The sequence below is a fragment of the Ptychodera flava genome, chromosome 12, assembly GCF_041260155.1.
Source record: "Ptychodera flava strain L36383 chromosome 12, AS_Pfla_20210202, whole genome shotgun sequence".
Lineage (NCBI taxonomy): Eukaryota > Metazoa > Hemichordata > Enteropneusta > Ptychoderidae > Ptychodera > Ptychodera flava.
The window spans coordinates 598,909-617,521 of NC_091939.1; the positions used below are offsets into that span (position 1 = coordinate 598,909).

The 18,613-nt window shown below is 36.4% G+C and overlaps 1 protein-coding gene across 1 annotated transcript in view; it reads right to left on the bottom strand.

The window, feature by feature from the left end:
- Positions 1-45: 45 nt before the first annotated feature.
- Positions 46-18,613, bottom strand: part of LOC139145986 (uncharacterized) — a 43,929-nt gene continuing 25,361 nt past the window's right edge. Inside the window, exons 13-20 of the mRNA XM_070717433.1 lie at positions 17,936-18,050; positions 14,158-14,253; positions 10,127-10,240; positions 9,426-9,510; positions 8,525-9,034; positions 4,727-4,904; positions 3,546-3,684; positions 46-1,031 (exon numbers count right to left, since the gene is read on the bottom strand). Coding sequence (XP_070573534.1) covers positions 987-1,031; positions 3,546-3,684; positions 4,727-4,904; positions 8,525-9,034; positions 9,426-9,510; positions 10,127-10,240; positions 14,158-14,253; positions 17,936-18,050 — 1,282 coding nt within the window. The 3' untranslated portion in view covers positions 46-986. The remainder of the gene's footprint in view (positions 1,032-3,545; positions 3,685-4,726; positions 4,905-8,524; positions 9,035-9,425; positions 9,511-10,126; positions 10,241-14,157; positions 14,254-17,935; positions 18,051-18,613) is intronic.

Below are 18,613 nucleotides of genomic sequence, written 5' to 3' on the forward strand. Positions count from 1 at the left end.
GCTATTCACATGAAAAAAGCCACCCAACTGTAACGTATGATTGGATTCTATTGAAAAACAAAATCATATTTCTTTTATTTGTGGTAGCAGCCTTGTGCACAGTTTAAACAGAATTAATGGTTTATTCCTTACTATGAATAATTGCTAATTTGTCTGAAAAATAATTCTAACAAAATGGCAAATAGCTAGCCCTATCACAAACAAAACTGACTTGAATGAAACGGTACATACCACAGTACATATAAACTGTCTGTGTTCTGGGTATCAAAGAAACTGATTCATGGTCTGAGTAATCTCACAAAAAAAGCTAGTGACAAAATGGTTGACTGGCCTGCCATGTTGGATTATTCTTGATCTAAAATCATATGCATAATATAATAATGTATAGACAAGATGTCCCTGCAGTGAATTTGAATGAAATCACATTGGACATGTCTGAGTAACTGATATACACACATCATAAAAGTAGTAAACAAATAAATGTCTGGTGGCCACATTGGAACATATTGCAAAACACAGAGACATTTCTTAATTGTATGTAAAAGTACATGTGATCCATTTACATGTAATAATGTATGTGATAATTCATCATCTATGTGCAAAATCTAACAAACCTATGTTGTAGCAACATAGCTCTGAACAGATAGAAAGTGGAAGGCAATTCAAGGAAATACCCATTCCTCTGGACCAGGCCAACTCAGGTTGAAGCCTGATATGATAAATCTTCTTTAATGTTGAGAAAAATGTCACTCATGATGTGTAATGAAATGAAAAATGATTGCATGAAATTGCACTTCACAGCTGTGACATCAATGGAATCAATTCAAAAAGTACAAAGCTGAAAGTGATGCTTTGTCAAACAGAAAACACAACAAATAACAAAATAAACATAAAATGGCAACAACGAGAACATTTGTTTTTTCAATCACTTTCCATGACACAGGTAGTTTGTTCCTTGACAGATCAACATTTTCCACCAAGTCACATCATTTGTGTCTTGGTTTCTGTGTCTTGCGATTTGTGTGACGCATCTAGAAAGATAACGAAAATAATAATTACTAATTACTCCATTGAGTAACAATTACATGTAAATTTTCACATTAAAATGTAACACAACTGAAAGAAATTTGGTATCTCTCAGGAATGACTACATGTAAAAAACTTTGTATTTTCTTATATAACTCAAAAATTCTGTGCAGAAATTGCATGTATTTTGGATAGTTTAATATATAACCTTTTTTGATGCAATTCCAATTAAGAGGCATCGCCACTATTTCCAGTAACTAACATTCTTTACTTCAAATTTGCATTATTAAATAGCAATAATCAGTACAGGCACTCGGAGTAAATACTTTCAACCACACAGTTAATGTAAATCATGCTGGGTTTTTTAATTCTGCATCATATCCCAGATCACTGAAAAAAATCATTGTATAGCAATTAAACATGCAACTTCCTTGAGGATAATTTGACTGAATATTGATAAAAAATATCTTCCATTGTAAAATTGGATAATCCTAGATCGTCTGAGCAAATCTGAATGAGGTCACCACTAGAGGGCTAAAATATGAAACAAAGTGATCCACAAAAGAAACTTCTAACAGGTGAATTTTCATAAGTCATGGAAGCCATTTCTTAGACCAGATATGAACTGTAAATGCTCACGTGTTTCATTATATATTGCAGTTGTGTGTAAATTTGAACCTTGGCCACATGTTTGCAACTTCATTGAAAGTATTATGATCAACATAATGAAGTATTCACCACAGATTAACTCTATAGGTCATTAAGTATTCAAATACGCAATTACCTGAAATAGAAATAATTAATTGCTTTGACTGTTGTCACTGTATCACCTCTTTATATAGCAAGTGTAATTGCCTCTTTTCAAGTCCTTCAAACTAAATATTCCAAACTTTGAAAGCTCATTAGATATGCAAACTATAAATTAGCTGACATGAAAACTTAAGTGCGAAATGACTTCCAATATTGGTATAACCTGGTATAATCATCAATGCACATGGCATGTTATGCCAACTTTGATCAAATAAATCCAAGTATACCGTATATCCCCAATTAGGAAAGCTCATTAAATACACAAATTGGGAATTGGCTGAAGCAAAAATGCTTAATGCCCGGGTTCAATAATGTTAGCCTACATAATGGTATCTTTAATGTACATAGCAAGTTTCATCAATTTTGGTCGTGTAAATTCAAATATATATCCCTAATTTCAAAAATTCATTAAATATGTCAATTAGGAGCTGCATGAAGTAAAATTGCTTAATGACTTTCAATAACGTCGTATCATAGTATCTTTAATGTACATAGCAAGTTTCGTCAATTTTGGTGTAGTCAATACAGATAAATATCCCTGATTATGAAAGTTCATTAAATATGCAAATAAGGAATTGGCTAAAGTTCAAATGCTTTATGACTTTCAATAATGTTCTTTCATAGTATCTTTAATGTACATAGCCAGTTTCATCAACTTTGGTCTCGTCAATTCAGATAAATACCCCTAATTAGGAAAGTTCATTAAACATGCAAATTAGGAATTGGCTGAAGTAAAAATGCTTAATGACATTTAATAATGTTCTATCATAGTATCTTTAACGTACATAGCAAGTTTCATCAATTTTGGTTATGTAAATTCAAATATATATCCTTCGAAAGGTCATTAAATATGCAAATTACGATTTGGATGAAGTAAAAATGCTTAATGACTTTCAATAATGTTAAATCATAGTATCTTCAATATGGATACCAAGTTTCGTAAATTTTGATTGAGTAAATTCAGATATATACCCCTAATTAGGAAATTTCATTAAATATGCAAATTAGTAATCATCTTTCACGTCACCCCTTTAATAACTTACAACTAACATATCTTTATGTGATCAACATTTGTAGCACATCTCATCAAATTGTGTGCAGTCGTTCTCAATATATATCCATTTTTTCTAAAATCATTAATTATGCAAATGAGCAAAAAGTAAGCAAGCCACACCCACCAAAAACTAATCAGTTCTTGCCATTCGCAAACTGAATTATATACCAGATTTGACTCTGATCTGATGAGCCGGTTTTGAGATATTGAGCACACAGACAGATACACAGACAGATAGACAGAGAGACAGACATCGCTGCGACATATGCTCACGTGTGTCAACACGTGAGCATAAAATGCAATGAACACTTACAGAAACATGCATTTTCTCAAAGGAGGATTTTTGATGAAAATCATAGAACATCTACACCAAAAAGTCACAGTGTCCTAGTTATTTTAGCCACCAGCATTAATTCTTCTATGATTTTGTTGTTTAGTCATTCTCAATTTGTTCACTCTTTTGCATTTTTGGAGGGTGTAGAGGAGCAATCATTCTAAGACATCAAATCAACACATTTTGTAGCATCTACGGTAGAAACCAAATATTTCAGGTAAACACTGATTTCCCAGTTTGATGATTGTCAACTGGAATGACATGCAGATCATAGCTACAGTTCATGTAAATGTATATGGATATATATCATCAGTCACTCACTTTTCCCTTCTTGCCTGCATTTCTACAGTCATACTGTCTGTGTCCAAACTCTCCACATAGATAGCACTGTACCGCATTCTGTGCACCATCTCCACTCTGAAAGTTTCCGCCTAATTTGTTAAATACTGGCAGTTGACTCCTACGTACAAGTGTTGGGCAAACCCAAAAAAGTGTGTGAAAATTTATGCACAGGTTATTAAAAAGTTAGCTTTGTGTTGAGAAAGTATGGGGGTCAAAATTTACTGTCTCAGTTTGTCAAAGCTGGCAAAATAGTAACCCAACGTGAAGCATGTACATTTTGACAGCACTTACACTTGTCATGTGATGTCCCTCAGAGTTTATGAATTATCTGAACAACAAACTTGCAGCAATGCAACACAAAGCGAGTTCACTGGAAACTCTACTTATTTAAAATCTTTTACATTTGGACTGCACAAATTATAAATTTATCAGTTTGTAAACACTTGCATTGATTGATATTTTGCAAGCATATAAAAGTGAAGAAAAAATAAGAGGAACAAGCTTCTGAATATATACTGAATGGATTTTCTTTGAGGGCCATTTCACTTTGGAATCTATCGTCACCCTGTCTATCACATAATCATGTGTCATGACGTCAATCATGACAACACCACCTGCTCGTCCCTTAATTCCCTTCCAGCACACATGCCACAGCTGTCTGGCATGGCACCAATCTGCCACAGCTGTCTGGCATGGCACCAATCTGCCACAGCTGTCTGACATGGCACCAATCTGCCACAGCTGTCTGGCATGGCACCAATCTGCCACAGCTGTCTGACATGGCACCAATCTGCCACAGCTGTCTGGCATGGCACCAATCTGCCACAGCTGTCTGGCATGGCACCAATCTGCCACAGCTGTCTGACATGGCACCAATCTGCCACAGCTGTCTGGCATGGCAACAATCTGATAATATGATTACATAATGTCCTATCACACCATTAAATATTCTCCAAGCCACATCACATTTACCATTTCAGCCCTAAACGATGGTAACACCACTTCACTCCATCATGGCAGAGTTTTAATGTGGTTAATTGTTACAGCACACTCTATGAAGACTACCGGTATAGGCAATTGTATGATGCAGGCAGTTAACTCATGACACTGTGTGACTTTTTAAGGAAGCAATCTGTACAGTGGAATAAAGATTTACATACCTGCTGAAATCATCACTTGCCAAGTGTGTTTTAACTTCCTCTGGGGTCAAAGGTGAATCTGTGATGGGGTTTCGACCTTCAACCCAAGCATCATCATCAAACATTAGAATAGATTCTTCAATATGTGATTGGTTTTCTTTCTTCTGGATGATGATGTCTCCAAGATTTGATGTTGGTCCTGAATACGAAACAAATTTATTGATGTTGTCATTGATTTCTAATGATAGGAATGCAGGGCAGTTATTTTTCTAGTGTGTACAGAGTTGAAATGATTTTTTAAGATCACAACACAGGAATCAAAGAATTGCTTATATTAAATGAGGTTCAATTTTTCTTAGAATTAATATGTCAATTTTTTGAAAAATGATTAAAACATGATGAAATTTAGATCTGAGTCATATTGTGGGTATCCATATAAAAACATGGAAATGAGATTCCAATAATTTTCTTGAGTATATATTCTTAAATGTTTTGGGGAATTTCTGTGAGAGGGGTTGTGTTAGGAAAGTCAAAAATTCATTAATCCAGCACAAGTGCACTTGTAAATTGATATATTTTCAAACTTTTTATAAATCAGTGGGTTTTTTATGTTTGCATCTTCAACTTTTGAATGATAATACTTTAAGTTTAACAACCGAAAAAAACCAGGTATTTTTCAGATGCTAAATTAACTTAAAGTTAAGCAAGCTATACAAAATCAACAAAAAACAAAGCAAAATGTGAATACAAAACACTTACAAACACATCTCACCAGCGTTCGAAATTCACGCTAACCCGCTAGCCCCAGACCAGCTGTTTTCATGCCGGGCCAGTAAGTTGTGAAAGAAGCAGACCCGAGTGTCCTGCTCTAAATAAAGAAGGGGTCAGCAATTTTTAATACTCTTACCCTATTCTGTTAAATTCTCAAGTAATCAAACCGCAAAATTTAGGAAAAAATTGGCAGGTAAAATCTCAAAAGATCGAACGGTGAAATTACTTAGCGAAAGCCTTTACAGCTACGCATTTCTCGCGACTTGCGAGATTGATGGCGCTACTCAACATCTTCCATTTGTTACGCGTTGGGGTCACGTTGGGGTAGGTTCGAGATTTCGTTTAGTCAAAATGGCAGCATTGTTTTGATGAACCTCGCCTCGCGGGTGAATATCAGTAGCGAGAAAGATGTACAGGTATTTGAATATTGAGCCACCTACAGCAAAAAAGAAGCGATCAACAGAAGATTGCCGTGCTGCAAGCAAAGTCTACGATGCAGAGAAACGGGAAAGACACTTTCAAGAGTCTTGGAAAAAAGACTTTCCGTGGCTAATACACGATCCCGGTAAGCCCGATAAACGCATTTCCAAAATGTTCTGCCAAGTTTGCCGTAGTGTGTATGGTCCACTGGCCGTTAACCGGTGTTGTCATTGCCAGCCAGTTCAGCTGTATGTGAACGTGGGTTCAGCTTGATGAAGCAGACCAAAACAGAATATAGGAATAGGCTCCACACAAAAACCCTGAGTAACCTCTTGATGGTGAAGCTTCACACTAAACATAGGGCCAAAGTCCCTGAAGCTACTATAGACATGGATACAAAATTAAGTATTTCCTGACTGTATGAAATTATCTCTCTAAGGTCATCCTAGGGACATGTAAACCAAATATTAAAGCTGTCTGACCAGCGGTTTTGAAAAAACAAGCGACTCAACAGTTGACAGAGCTCTGCTGTGTTATGTAGAGAATAACCTTTTGTGACACATGTATTGATGAAGAAGGTGAATATCTTTGATAGCTCATTTCAGGATGGCCTGACCAAAAATGGAAAAAAATTCTGTAAAAATACAGATTTGCATATTTCATCAGACTATATTAGTCTATAATAGCAAATAAACGAGAGTTAATTACATTCTAACTACAGTAAACTGGACTTGCTTAAATCAAGATTTACATCATAATAAAACAGCATATCTGTCAGGTTATAAAGAATCTTGAGCTGGTTATTTTTTAATATTAGTATTTTCATCCTATTAACCAAGCACATTTTAACTTTCAAATTAACATTGTAAGTAAGTTCTGTTGAATAAGTTGAGACTGTACGTACTCAGAGAAAGCACACTGAAGAGACAAATGTTTGTAACTTAAGAAGTTCAAGGTCATCAAAAGCATTATAAGGAATCATGTTACACTTTCATCGCACTGTTTACACAGATTGCATGATTGCTATAAATAGCACGAGGAATCTTACAGCCCAGCTTTACCATAAAAACCCTATCACTTCGACCACTCTTTTAATTGACCACTCTATTTTTTTCCTCAAAAAGTAATCTTATTTTATCCTTACCAAGTCAACCATAAATGGAAATTAGAACTTTCTCTATCTCTATTTATTTGACCACCCTATCATGACAAACTATTATGAGCAATTTCTTTTAGATAACATAAATGGTAGTTCAGAATATATCAAAGTTGGGATTCAGGAAAGTTGCCTTTACATGTTTTAATCCTCCAAGATGGTAAGCATTTAACTATGATCTGTCAAAAAAAGTTGAACTTTCCGATAATTCCACACTAAAATTATTTTGGCTTTGATGATTTTCTAATTAATTCAATTATTTAAAATCATATTAATTATTTTTTTCTGGGTGAATTGATAGGGTTTATACAGTACAAGAATTACATACAATGTAAGTCAAACTTTGACCAAAATGACAAAAAATTCCTTAAAAATACACATTTGCATATTTCATCACAATTTGAACAAATCTAAGTTGGGTTATCCCTAGGGACCTGTAGACCAAATAACAAAGCTGTCTGACTAGCAGTTATGAAGAAGAAGATTTTTTACCAAAAACACCTTTTTTGGCATTAATTTGCCTATTTTCAACAATATCAAAAATTAAAAAAACTAGTTTCTCAAAATCATATTTTTCATCTACACAACAAATATCAAATCAGTAAGTACTGCGGTTCTCAAGATATTTGAGTGGACGGACGCCTCACAAACGGACATACATACATACATACATACATACATACAGACTGACGACGGACGCCGGACGGATACCCATCCCAATAGCTTCTACAGACTATAGTCTATAGTAGCTAAAAATGAGAAGGAATATGACCCCACATCTGCCATTCACTACTGGAATACTGGAGGCCCCAAAAAGAGGAGGCACAATTTCATGGAAGATAGATCTAATCAGCTGAGTGATAGTTCAAACCAGGCTGGCAGCAGTGACCAGGCTGTTTTGGTTGAAGAGCAGGATGAAACAGGAGTTGCTATTGCTGACAAAGATAAAATGCTGTCTGACAGTGACTCTGACTGGAGTGACTACGGATCATGTTCAGAGATGGAAGAGGAGGATGATGTCCTTACACTGGAGGCAGCCTGTGAAGATTTGGGTTTTGAGGACTAGGACATTAATTGTCATTCTGGCTGTAAAAGAAAAGAGTTGAAAACAGTTGCTGCAATAAAAAGTTATTATAAAATTATAAAGAAATTAATAGTTTGGTGTTATGATATTGCATCTTTTTTATTGTTCAGGGCCCCTGTATTTCCCTTCAAGTAAAAATTCCGTATTATGCCCAGGACCAGTTGATTTCCTTTCGGGCCAGTGAATTGTATAAGTTACTGGCCCGCTTGGCCAGTAGCGATTTTGCATGAGTTTCAAACACTGCATCTCACAGTGTACTGGTATACACTTCTTCCTTCAGCTAAACATTATCATCAGCGTTCAGAGAGTGCTGCTGATAATACTTATTGAGCTTCACCAATTCAACATGTGAAAAAACTGCTTGTATTTGCCATAGTTATAACATTACCTTGATTCACATGTGACTCATCAGCTGCACGCTCTATTTCATCGAACTGAATAAGATTATCCATGGATCTTGCAGCTCTCTTTGAAGACTGTAGATTGTTGACATCAAAACCTGGCAGAGGTAACTTGCTAGGTAGGGAATAGCAACAATCTTCAGACCTGTTTTGTGTTAAAATGGGTCTTGGTTGTGTTTGCTGATGGTGAAGCAGGGGTGCTGGGATGGGCAGTATGCCTTGTTGAGAGAAGGATACCCCTGAACTTGATTCACTTTCTCTAATCATCTTTGATGACTGGTATCTTGCACTGTCACCATGGTGATGAATGTGAAGTGGCTTTGAAGCTTGGCGAGGTATTTGTGAGATTGTATGATACTGATGTGAAGCTTGATTTAGGTGTGGTACCAGCATGCTGATGGGGTAAGACCCATGAACAATGTGTGGAATAACAACACAGTTTTGGGGTGGCATTAGTGGCGGGTGACCATGCTCTAATGAATGTTCAAAGCCATGATCTGAAGATAAAAGGGAATACAGCATTTTCAAATGTTACTTCTGATGATAAGCAAGACAAACAATGTTAGTCAGACTGAACACTCACAATCTCAGCAAGCTATGTCATGATGTTAAGTACATCAACTGATGAATGCATATAGAATTTAGGATGTACTGATATGAAAATCTCAATTTTTTTTTCATCTGTCCAGTTACGCCTATACACTTACTTCACACAAAATTTCTTATGATTACACTGGATAAACCTTTTTTCTGTCCCTCAAATTTTAAAGAAATCATGTTCACAGCATGAGGCAAACTTCTAAAAGATTTCAGAGTTAGTGTCATATTCAAGACAACATATGCCTACATTTACTGGCGTACAATGATGTGGTCGATAATGGCACTTACCAATTTTGAAAATCTCATTGTTAATCCATAAATTAGTTGCAGGATTTCTCAACCAGATGTATTGGGCATCAGATGTTAACTGCAGCTAAACATGACAAGAACAAATGTCACTGTTCAGAAAACTGCTGATAAATTAACTGTGCTCTGAATTAACATTCATCAATCCATTCTGGCAAAGGTCAGTGGCAAGCAAATTGTTCAGTGTTCAATTGGACCAGGATAAGGGCATTAATATACACTGGTCAATTGGTGCCTTTAGTCTGTCGGTTCACCAAAATCAATCAATCAATCAATGTTTCATGCAAAGAAGTCATAGTTTTCTCCTTGTGGTTTAAAGAATAAACAATTGTCAGGAGATTTGGTATCGGTCAAACTGAGAAATAAAACATGAACTATTTACATTGTATTTCTCCAACAAAGATTTTATAGGATTAGTTGTTGTAAATATTGAACGCAAGCTAACTACAATAACACTTAATGACACAAATACTGTCACCAGATCATGACGACACTACATATCAGATTTTCAAATATCATATCTTGCTAGAAAAATTACTCTCACTGGAGTTTCATGTAAAAACTAATCACTTAATATGTATAACAAAACACAGAAGAGTGGGTTTTTTCTTCTGAAACAGATGCAGCAGTTTTCAGACAGATGACAAAAGCGTGAAGTGTATTTAGAAGTCTTGCTACGTTACCTTTAATGGGATTGTTGCTACCAATATTTTGTCCTTGGTTAACTTTCTGAACTCACACATGGCATGTTCAGAAAACTCCTGTCTTGAGTAACACTTCATTGAACACTCTATAGCCTGTCAGAGAAAGACAAAAAATTTTTCTATCTGTCTTAAGTCAAATTAACCAAAATTGTTCTCAATGAGATTGAAACATGATTTTGAAAGTGAATTTTGATTACATTAAAAGTAATCTTCTGAAAAGTAAGCTGTTGATATTTTGACTTCTTTGTGTTTTACTGTCTCCATTCATGCAGAAAATGTGACAAGCTCTGTAGTACTAGTTCTTTGTGTTGTACTGTCTCCATTCATGCAGAAAATGTGACAAGCTCTGTAGTACTAGTTCTTTGTGTTTTACTGTCTCCATTCATGCAGAAAATGTGACAAGCTCTGCAGTACTAGTTCTTTGTGTTGTACTGTCTCCATTCATGCAGAAAATGTGACAAGCTCTGTAGTACTAGTTCTTTGTGTTGTACTGTCTCCATTCATGCAGAAAATGTGACAAGCTCTGTAGTACTAGTTCTTTGTGTTGTACTGTCTCCATTCATGCAGAAAATGTGACAAGCTCTGCAGTACTAGTTCTTTGTGTTGTACTGTCTCCATTCATGCAGAAAATGTGACAAGCTCTGTAGTACTAGTTCTTTGTGTTGTACTGTCTCCATTCATGCAGAAAATGTGACAAGCTCTGCAGTACTAGTTCTTTGTGTTGTACTGTCTCCATTCATGCAGAAAATGTGACAAGCTCTGTAGTACTAATTCTTTGCGTTGTACTGTCTCCATTCATGCAGAAAATGTGACGAATTAAGCTCTGTAGTACTAGTTCTTTGTGTTGTACTGTCTCCATTCATGCAGAAAATGTGACGAATTAAGCTCTGTAGTACTAGTTCTTTGTGTTGTACTGTCTCCATTCATGCAGAAAATGTGACAAGCTCTGTAGTACTAGTTCTTTGTGTTGTACTGTCTCCATTCATGCAGAAAATGTGACAAGCTCTGTAGTACTAGTTCTTTGTGTTGTACTGTCTCCATTCATGCAGAAAATGTGACAAGCTCTGTAGTACTAGTTCTTTGTGTTGTACTGTCTCCATTCATGCAGAAAATGTGACAAGCTCTGTAGTACTAGTTCTTTGTGTTGTACTGTCTCCATTCATGCAGAAAATGTGACAAGCTCTGTAGTACTAGTTCTTTGTGTTGTACTGTCTCCATTCATGCAGAAAATGTGACAAGCTCTGTAGTACTAGTTCTTTGTGTTGTACTGTCTCCATTCATGCAGAAAATGTGACAAGCTCTGTAGTACTAATTCTTTGCGTTGTACTGTCTCCATTCATGCAGAAAATGTGACAAGCTCTACAGCACTAGCATACCGGGTAAATTGGAGCATTTTCGTTTATATTGAACATGGTATGACTTAACCAAGCTTATGACTGAAGTGTACAGTATCTATCATCGGTTTACTCATTTTTCAGGAAATTATGATGAGTGGTTTTCATGCATTTCACATGTCTTGATACCTGTCAATGAAAACTAATCATTGAATTATGGCCCATTGACACAGACAGGTTCCTACTACTTCTTGATCAACAAAGATGGCTTGGATGTTAAAACAATTCGGTTGATATTGGACACCAGACAGCTTAGATACTGAAAAAAATGAGTTTATATAGGACAACTAAAACAGTTAAAATGTTGAATTGGGTTGAAACAAGAAAATTAAGACAGCATGGGTGCTGAAACAAGTAGTTTGATATAGGATAAGAAACACAGCTTAAATACTGAAACCATTGGGTTGATATTCAAATACGCAAAACAAACAAAGACAGTTTAGATGTTAAAACATTTGGGTTAATATTGCATGACAAAGATAGTAGAGATATTACCTTGATTTGGAAAATAACGTAAGCTTAGATGATGAAACAATTGTGTTGATATAGGTAAATAGAGACAGTTTAGATGCTGAAATCATCTGGTTGATATAGTACAACAAAGACAGTCATTAGGTTGATATTAAACAAGTAAGACAGCCCAGATGCCGAAACTTTGCATTGATACATGACAACAAAGACAGCTAGCTCAGATAAAGAAACGATTCGGTTACACCTTTAATGTTGAAACCAAGGGGTTGGCATAGGACATGACTGCCTAGAAGCTGAAACAATTGGTTGATATTCAGTGCGCTTAGATGTTGAGGCCATTGTATTGTGCTGCATCATAGGGGCTCAAATATTTAGTACACGTTTTAAATGACAGTTGACCATTGAAAGAACCAGTTGAAAGAACATAAGATTGTATTGGATGATGTGTTGCAAATCAATATACAGTACACACCACAGGGCTCGACGTAAGGTCAAATCATCCACTAGCCCGAAGGACTAGTAGCAGCTCATTTTTAGTAGTCCTAAATGAAATCTACTAGTCCTGCTCAAGCAAAGCCAAATGTTGCTCTCATGTTGTAAAGAGGTGTATATGACCATTCTCATATTTTTTGTCGCAAATGTTTTTAAACCCAATAACTAACTTTCATGCAAGACTAGCACATTTGCTTACTGCAAAATGTTTAACTTTGAATCATATATAAACCACAAAAATAACCTGAATGAAATGTCCTGTGTAGGAGGAGAGGTCATGAAAATAGCCTATTGCCATCAAGAATAAAATCAGAGGTAGGGATGAATTTGTTGGAAAATCCTTCATAGCTCAGGTAGTGCGCCATTAATTTGCAAAGAACATGTTTGTTCATGGTGGGGACAGATTTGTTTCTCCAGAACTGAAATTCATACTGCCATTCACAAATGTTCCAGTGGAGTGCCTTCATATTTTTGACATATTATCTATCACATTTTAAAATTGACCAGCTTGTGGGGAGGACCTCTCATTTGTAATAATGGTTTGTGAAAAATTTTGTTTTTAATCGTAAAAATGTTGCATTTTACCATTTCATGTGCTTGTGTCTTTTATAAGTTTTTGCCAGTTACTGGTAACAAAATGTGATTAGCACAAAAATAACCAATGACTCCCAGAAATGATTGGATACAACAGTCTGATACACCCATTTCATACGTTGTTTTTTCACTACTGTTTTAAGGTTCACTTCACTGTTATTGCCCCAATAATTTACACTTTTCCACTAAAATGGCAAAACAATAAGTTGCTAGCACCAAGTTATTATCTGTGAGGAATTCCCTCACCTGTACAAGCAGTAGCACTTGCCATAGCACTGTTTTGACAAGCTAGATGGCTCTTTTTAAGATCAGCTTCAATCAAGCTAGGGGGTCTTGACTATATAAGGAGGTCAGCATGTGGAGGCATTCTAAAGCAGGGTCAAGCTTGCTACGAACTATCGGAGGTGTTGTTTGGGAACGCCCCTGAAGAAATCTTGAGAAAAATCTTCTTTGAAAGGCAAGGATACAGTGTTTGAACGAAATTGTGGGGTTGCTCATGTTTTAGGCGAAGTGATGAGCTTCAAGCAAACCAAAATACACGACGTGCAGACAATTCTGTTTGATGCTCAGCGTTGCATTGAGCCATGTTTCCCGGGGCCATGTTACTGGCATGTACAGTACAATTTGATTCTCCGTAGCAGGTAAACTGTTTTCATTTTAAGTTGGTGATCAATAAAGTTTGCTTCACTGTTTCACTGTCCAATTTGTTTGGGTAAAAGTTAGTTTATTTTTATATAAAATGATCGAGGCTTGGTTCATTCTTATCTATGAGTGGCCCGGCGTCCCATTAGTTTTGTAGCGATAACTTTCCAAGCTACGGAACTTGAAAATTGCACTAGTCCGCAGGACTACCTCCGAAGAAATTTTTACTAGTCCTCTTCAAAATTTACTAGCCTCGGGCTAGTGGGCTAGCGCTTATGTCGAGCCCTGCACCACAGTGCATAGAGAACTGTGCTCATATTGTTAGATGCAATTTAATATTCCCACTCATCTTGGACACTGACATCACAGGTTGACTAGCACGGCTATCGTTTATCACATTTATGAAAACAACATTACCTGTTGTGGATAGGCTTGATATTCTGGTGGCAGTTCTCTGATATGATGCAGTGACACCCATAGAGTATAGCCATAATCTATCAGACACGCCAGGACCTGGAAAACATTGATATGAAAACAAATGAAATGTAAACATGGCTAATATAATTTCCTTTTCCTACTGTCTGTTTTTGTCTTGTGCTGCTCTCTAGCCATGTCCACTTGTCGAACAGCTTTCTGGCTATGTCCACTTGCCGAACAGCTTTCCGGACATGTCCACTTGTCAAACTGTTTTATGGCCATGTCCACTTGTCAAACAGCTCTCCGGACATGTCCACTTGTTAAACAGCTCTACGAACATGTTCACTTGTCAAACAGCTCTCAGGACATGTTCACTTGTTGAACAGCTCTCTGGCCATATCCACTTGTCAACAGCTCTCCAGCCACTTTCCATGCCACTCTCTGATCATGTCCACTCTCAATGCCACTCTCTGATAATGTCCACTCTCAGTGCCACTCTCTGATAATGTCCACTCTAAATGCCACTCTCAATGCCACTCTCTGATAATGTCCACTCTCAATGCCACTATCTTATCAGTCCACTCTCCATGCCACTCTCTGATAATGTCCACTCTCCATGCCACTCTCTGATAATGTCCACTCTCAATGCCACTATCTTATCATGTCCACTCTCAATGCCACTCTCTGATCATGTCGACTCTCAATGCCACTCTCTGATAATGTCCACTCTCAATGCCACTATCTTATCATGTCCACTCTCAATGCCAATCTCTGATAATGTCCACTCTCCATGCCACTCTCTGATAATGTCCATTCTCAATGCCACTCTCTGATAATATTCACTCTCAATGCCACTCTCTGCTGTGTTCGCGCTGCCCATTCGCCACGTTCGCAAATGCGAATGGAAATCAGCAGTGGCGAAGAAAATCGATCCTAATTCGCCACATGGCGAAAGTGATTTTTGTTGAAAAAATTCCGCAAAATAAGCAAAAACGTGGGGTTTTTAAGTCTTTTGTTGATCTGCATTTCTCTTTCGGCGATTCGCGAAAAAACTATATCTACTTCCGTATTGATCTCTCCGACTTACGCAATTGCAATCGAGCCAAGTCTCGCGAGAGATTTGACGTCAATTTGTATTATAGTGTACAGCATGCACATAATGACTATCACGAGAATTGAAAATGCAGGCAGACGCAATCGAGCCCTAGTCTCGCGATAAATTTGACGTCATTTTGTCTAGTGTACAGCAAGCAAAGCGAACACTCGCGAGAATTGAAACTTTTGCTACAGCAGACATACGCATTTTAATCGTGGTCACAACGTTCGTGTTGAAATTTATTTGCATCGTGGTCTGGACGTTCCGTGTTGCGCATTTTAATCGAGGTCTTATTTTAATGGTGGTCGATTTGCATCGCGGTCCTCATGGTCCCGTATTGATGTTCATAAAAATCGCCATCCCAGCGACGCATTCCGTGTTGTTGTCGATTTGCATCGCGGTCACGACGTTCCGTGTTGTTTTTCATTAGAGAGGTTACAATCTAATTACTGCACGTCTGAAGGCACACAGTGGCGTACGCGTATCCATGATCAGTTGTGATTTTTTTGGTTGATTTTGCCGTATTATTTTTTCAGAAACATACGAAATTCGTCTAAGTTTTAAGAAACAATTAATTTCTCTACGTGAGGACTATTCAAGCTCGTTGTATCCTCGCATTAAATTTACCGATTTTCTGTAGGCCTAATACAGTTATTTATGTGGTTTACGGAAATCTTTGTGACAGCTTCAGGTAGAAAGTTGAATTAGACAACATTTCATTTATGTCAGGAAATCATAGCACGTACGTCTTGTTCAGGTGAACTCTACGGAATTTTCTGATATCAAAGATGTTTGCTAATTTACAATGATACTCATACTAGTACTTAACGAGATTTCCTGTCTAAATTCCCGCAAATCACCAAGAAAATCTAAAAATTACTACACGTAATTAAGACTACATGTAGAAGTGTCGTTTGATGACGTTCCGAACGTCTGTGCCACATTTACGCGACGTCTTGTATGACGTGACAAAGACGCTACGTGTACTGATGTAACGCAATAACGTGTAACCAAACTTCTATTTTAATCGCAGTCCGAACGTTCAGTGTTGCTGTCATGCTGTTGATTTGCATCGCGGTCCCAACCTTCCGTGTTGCAGTTCATTTTAATCGTGGTCTCAATGTTGCGTGCTGCTGTCGATTTGCATCGGGGTCCAGAATCAAGCAATTTTCAGTGTTAAGGTAGCGGTAAAGGCTAGAGCGTCAGTTATAAACTTCAATAAAACTATTAAAACATGAAAGAAGTCAACATTCTCTGTGGAATAAAAAAAACTAGACATTTGGGGTCATAAGCATTGCAGAGTTATAGCCCATTGAAACTTCTGAAAAACTGACCAAATAAGAGGAAGTTGGGGAGTCCTTAGTGTATTAAGTATGGTAGAGGTCCCCTAGCTTTTAAAAAAATGTTTGAAAAGGGAAAGTCATTTTTTACTGTTTTTTAGGAAAGTTTGACAAGGCAGTGCTTGCATTCAGAATGCGTGACTGCTATTATAAATGCATTTTTAGATTCTTTGAGTGTCAAAGAGGTGTCAAAAGTGAGATTAACCAAAAAGACTGCTCTTTGACTTCAAAAGAGGGGTGCAAATATGGCTTGTTTTCAACAATTTTGACAGAATAACAGTTTTCCTACATAATTTTATACCAATTAAATCCAACCTTTGAAATGAGATATGGACATGGAATTTTACAGCCTATTAAAAAGGTTACAGATAAGATTTGTACGGCATAATTTTCCTGTATTTGAAGTACTTTTTGAAAAATCACATTTTGAAAGAATTTTTAATAATTTTTTGATATGTAAACCCATGTAAAATCATAAAAACAAATATTATTTACAAATCCTGCCGTACAAATCTTACGTTTAATAGTGTCAACATATTTATAACTAATTTGGTAATATTAATTTATTATTTAATTCAGAGATGTAAAAAAATATGAAAAATTAAATTTTAATATTGATTGGTGTCATATTTCAAAATCATGGCTACAAACATACAATTTTTATATTCTTTGGAGAAAGTATTAACTAAGGGAGTTATCCTGAAAATTTGAACTAAATATCTTGATTCTAACACTTGAAACTTGACATTAACTCTGAGAAAAGAATTGGTGCAAAATAGCCTTTACCGCTACCTTAAAATGAAGACAACTGGATACAAGGTTGATGTGTTGATAGTTTATTCTTGTGCATGCAACCGACATTGGAGATTATAGCATTATAGAAAGCTTTGTTTTCGTAAAAATGTGTGGCTAATAAAATTTGTCTGTGGCTAATAAAATTTGAAACTATTCGCCACAGTGGCTAACAGCTTTCGAACCCAGCGCTAACACAGCTCTGATAATGTCCACTCTCAATGCCACTATCTTATCATGTCCACTCCATGTAAAATATCATTTTGTGCAAACCTTCAAAATTATTACCAAATTGTGCAAACATGACAGTCATATCCTATGAATGCAATGCTGTCTCAGCTTATGATAGATAAAACAAAATACATATTTATCAACCAGTTCTATATATCATCAATAGCTTGCATCATTTGATGTTTCAAAACAAACATGGATATGCTGACAATTCATAGGCACTGAGAATCCATTAAAATTTGGGATGCTTTTAAATTATTTCAGTCTGAGGATTGGTAAAACTCCATGAAGAAGAATGGAATAGTTTGCAAATACCTACCTTATTGTCTTCTTGTTTTTCAACCCGTGCTCTATACCATTGCTTGTCTTTCTCATCATAAACTGCAACTATTTTGTAGTAGTGAATGATACACTGGGGCTGTTTTGGCATATCTCTGCAAAGTAACGATACAAACAATGTGTACAGTGAATTGACAGGACAACATACATGTAGTTTATTCAGAAAATGACACCACATTACATCATATCATTACCTTACAAATATTATTCAAGTTTCTTGCTGGGCTAAAAGACTGACAGGCCTGTATAATAGTAAATAATCCAGTTGTACCGGTATGTCCATCTTAGTTACAAGCAGAGTAGTCTGAGATTATTTTGTTATGGTAATGAAACTATCGTGGCTGGTTTCTCAGATTAGCTTGATTTACACTCTTTGTGATGAATTCAAAACAACGCCAAAAATTTGCAAAACAGTTTGCAGCAGCTCAGATACTGTTTGTGTGGAAATGAAGCCATCCACCAACAACTATGACACACCATGTTCAAATGCGCAAAGAAAATTTGGAAAATATATCTTTCATATTATCTTTTCTACAATCTTGTGAAAAGTTGTCTTCAACACATCTTATCCATGATACTGTGGACTATTTATTTTCACTGGAATTTATTTTAGCTGAAAACAGATTTTCTATGTTTCACTGTGATCTTATTTTCACTT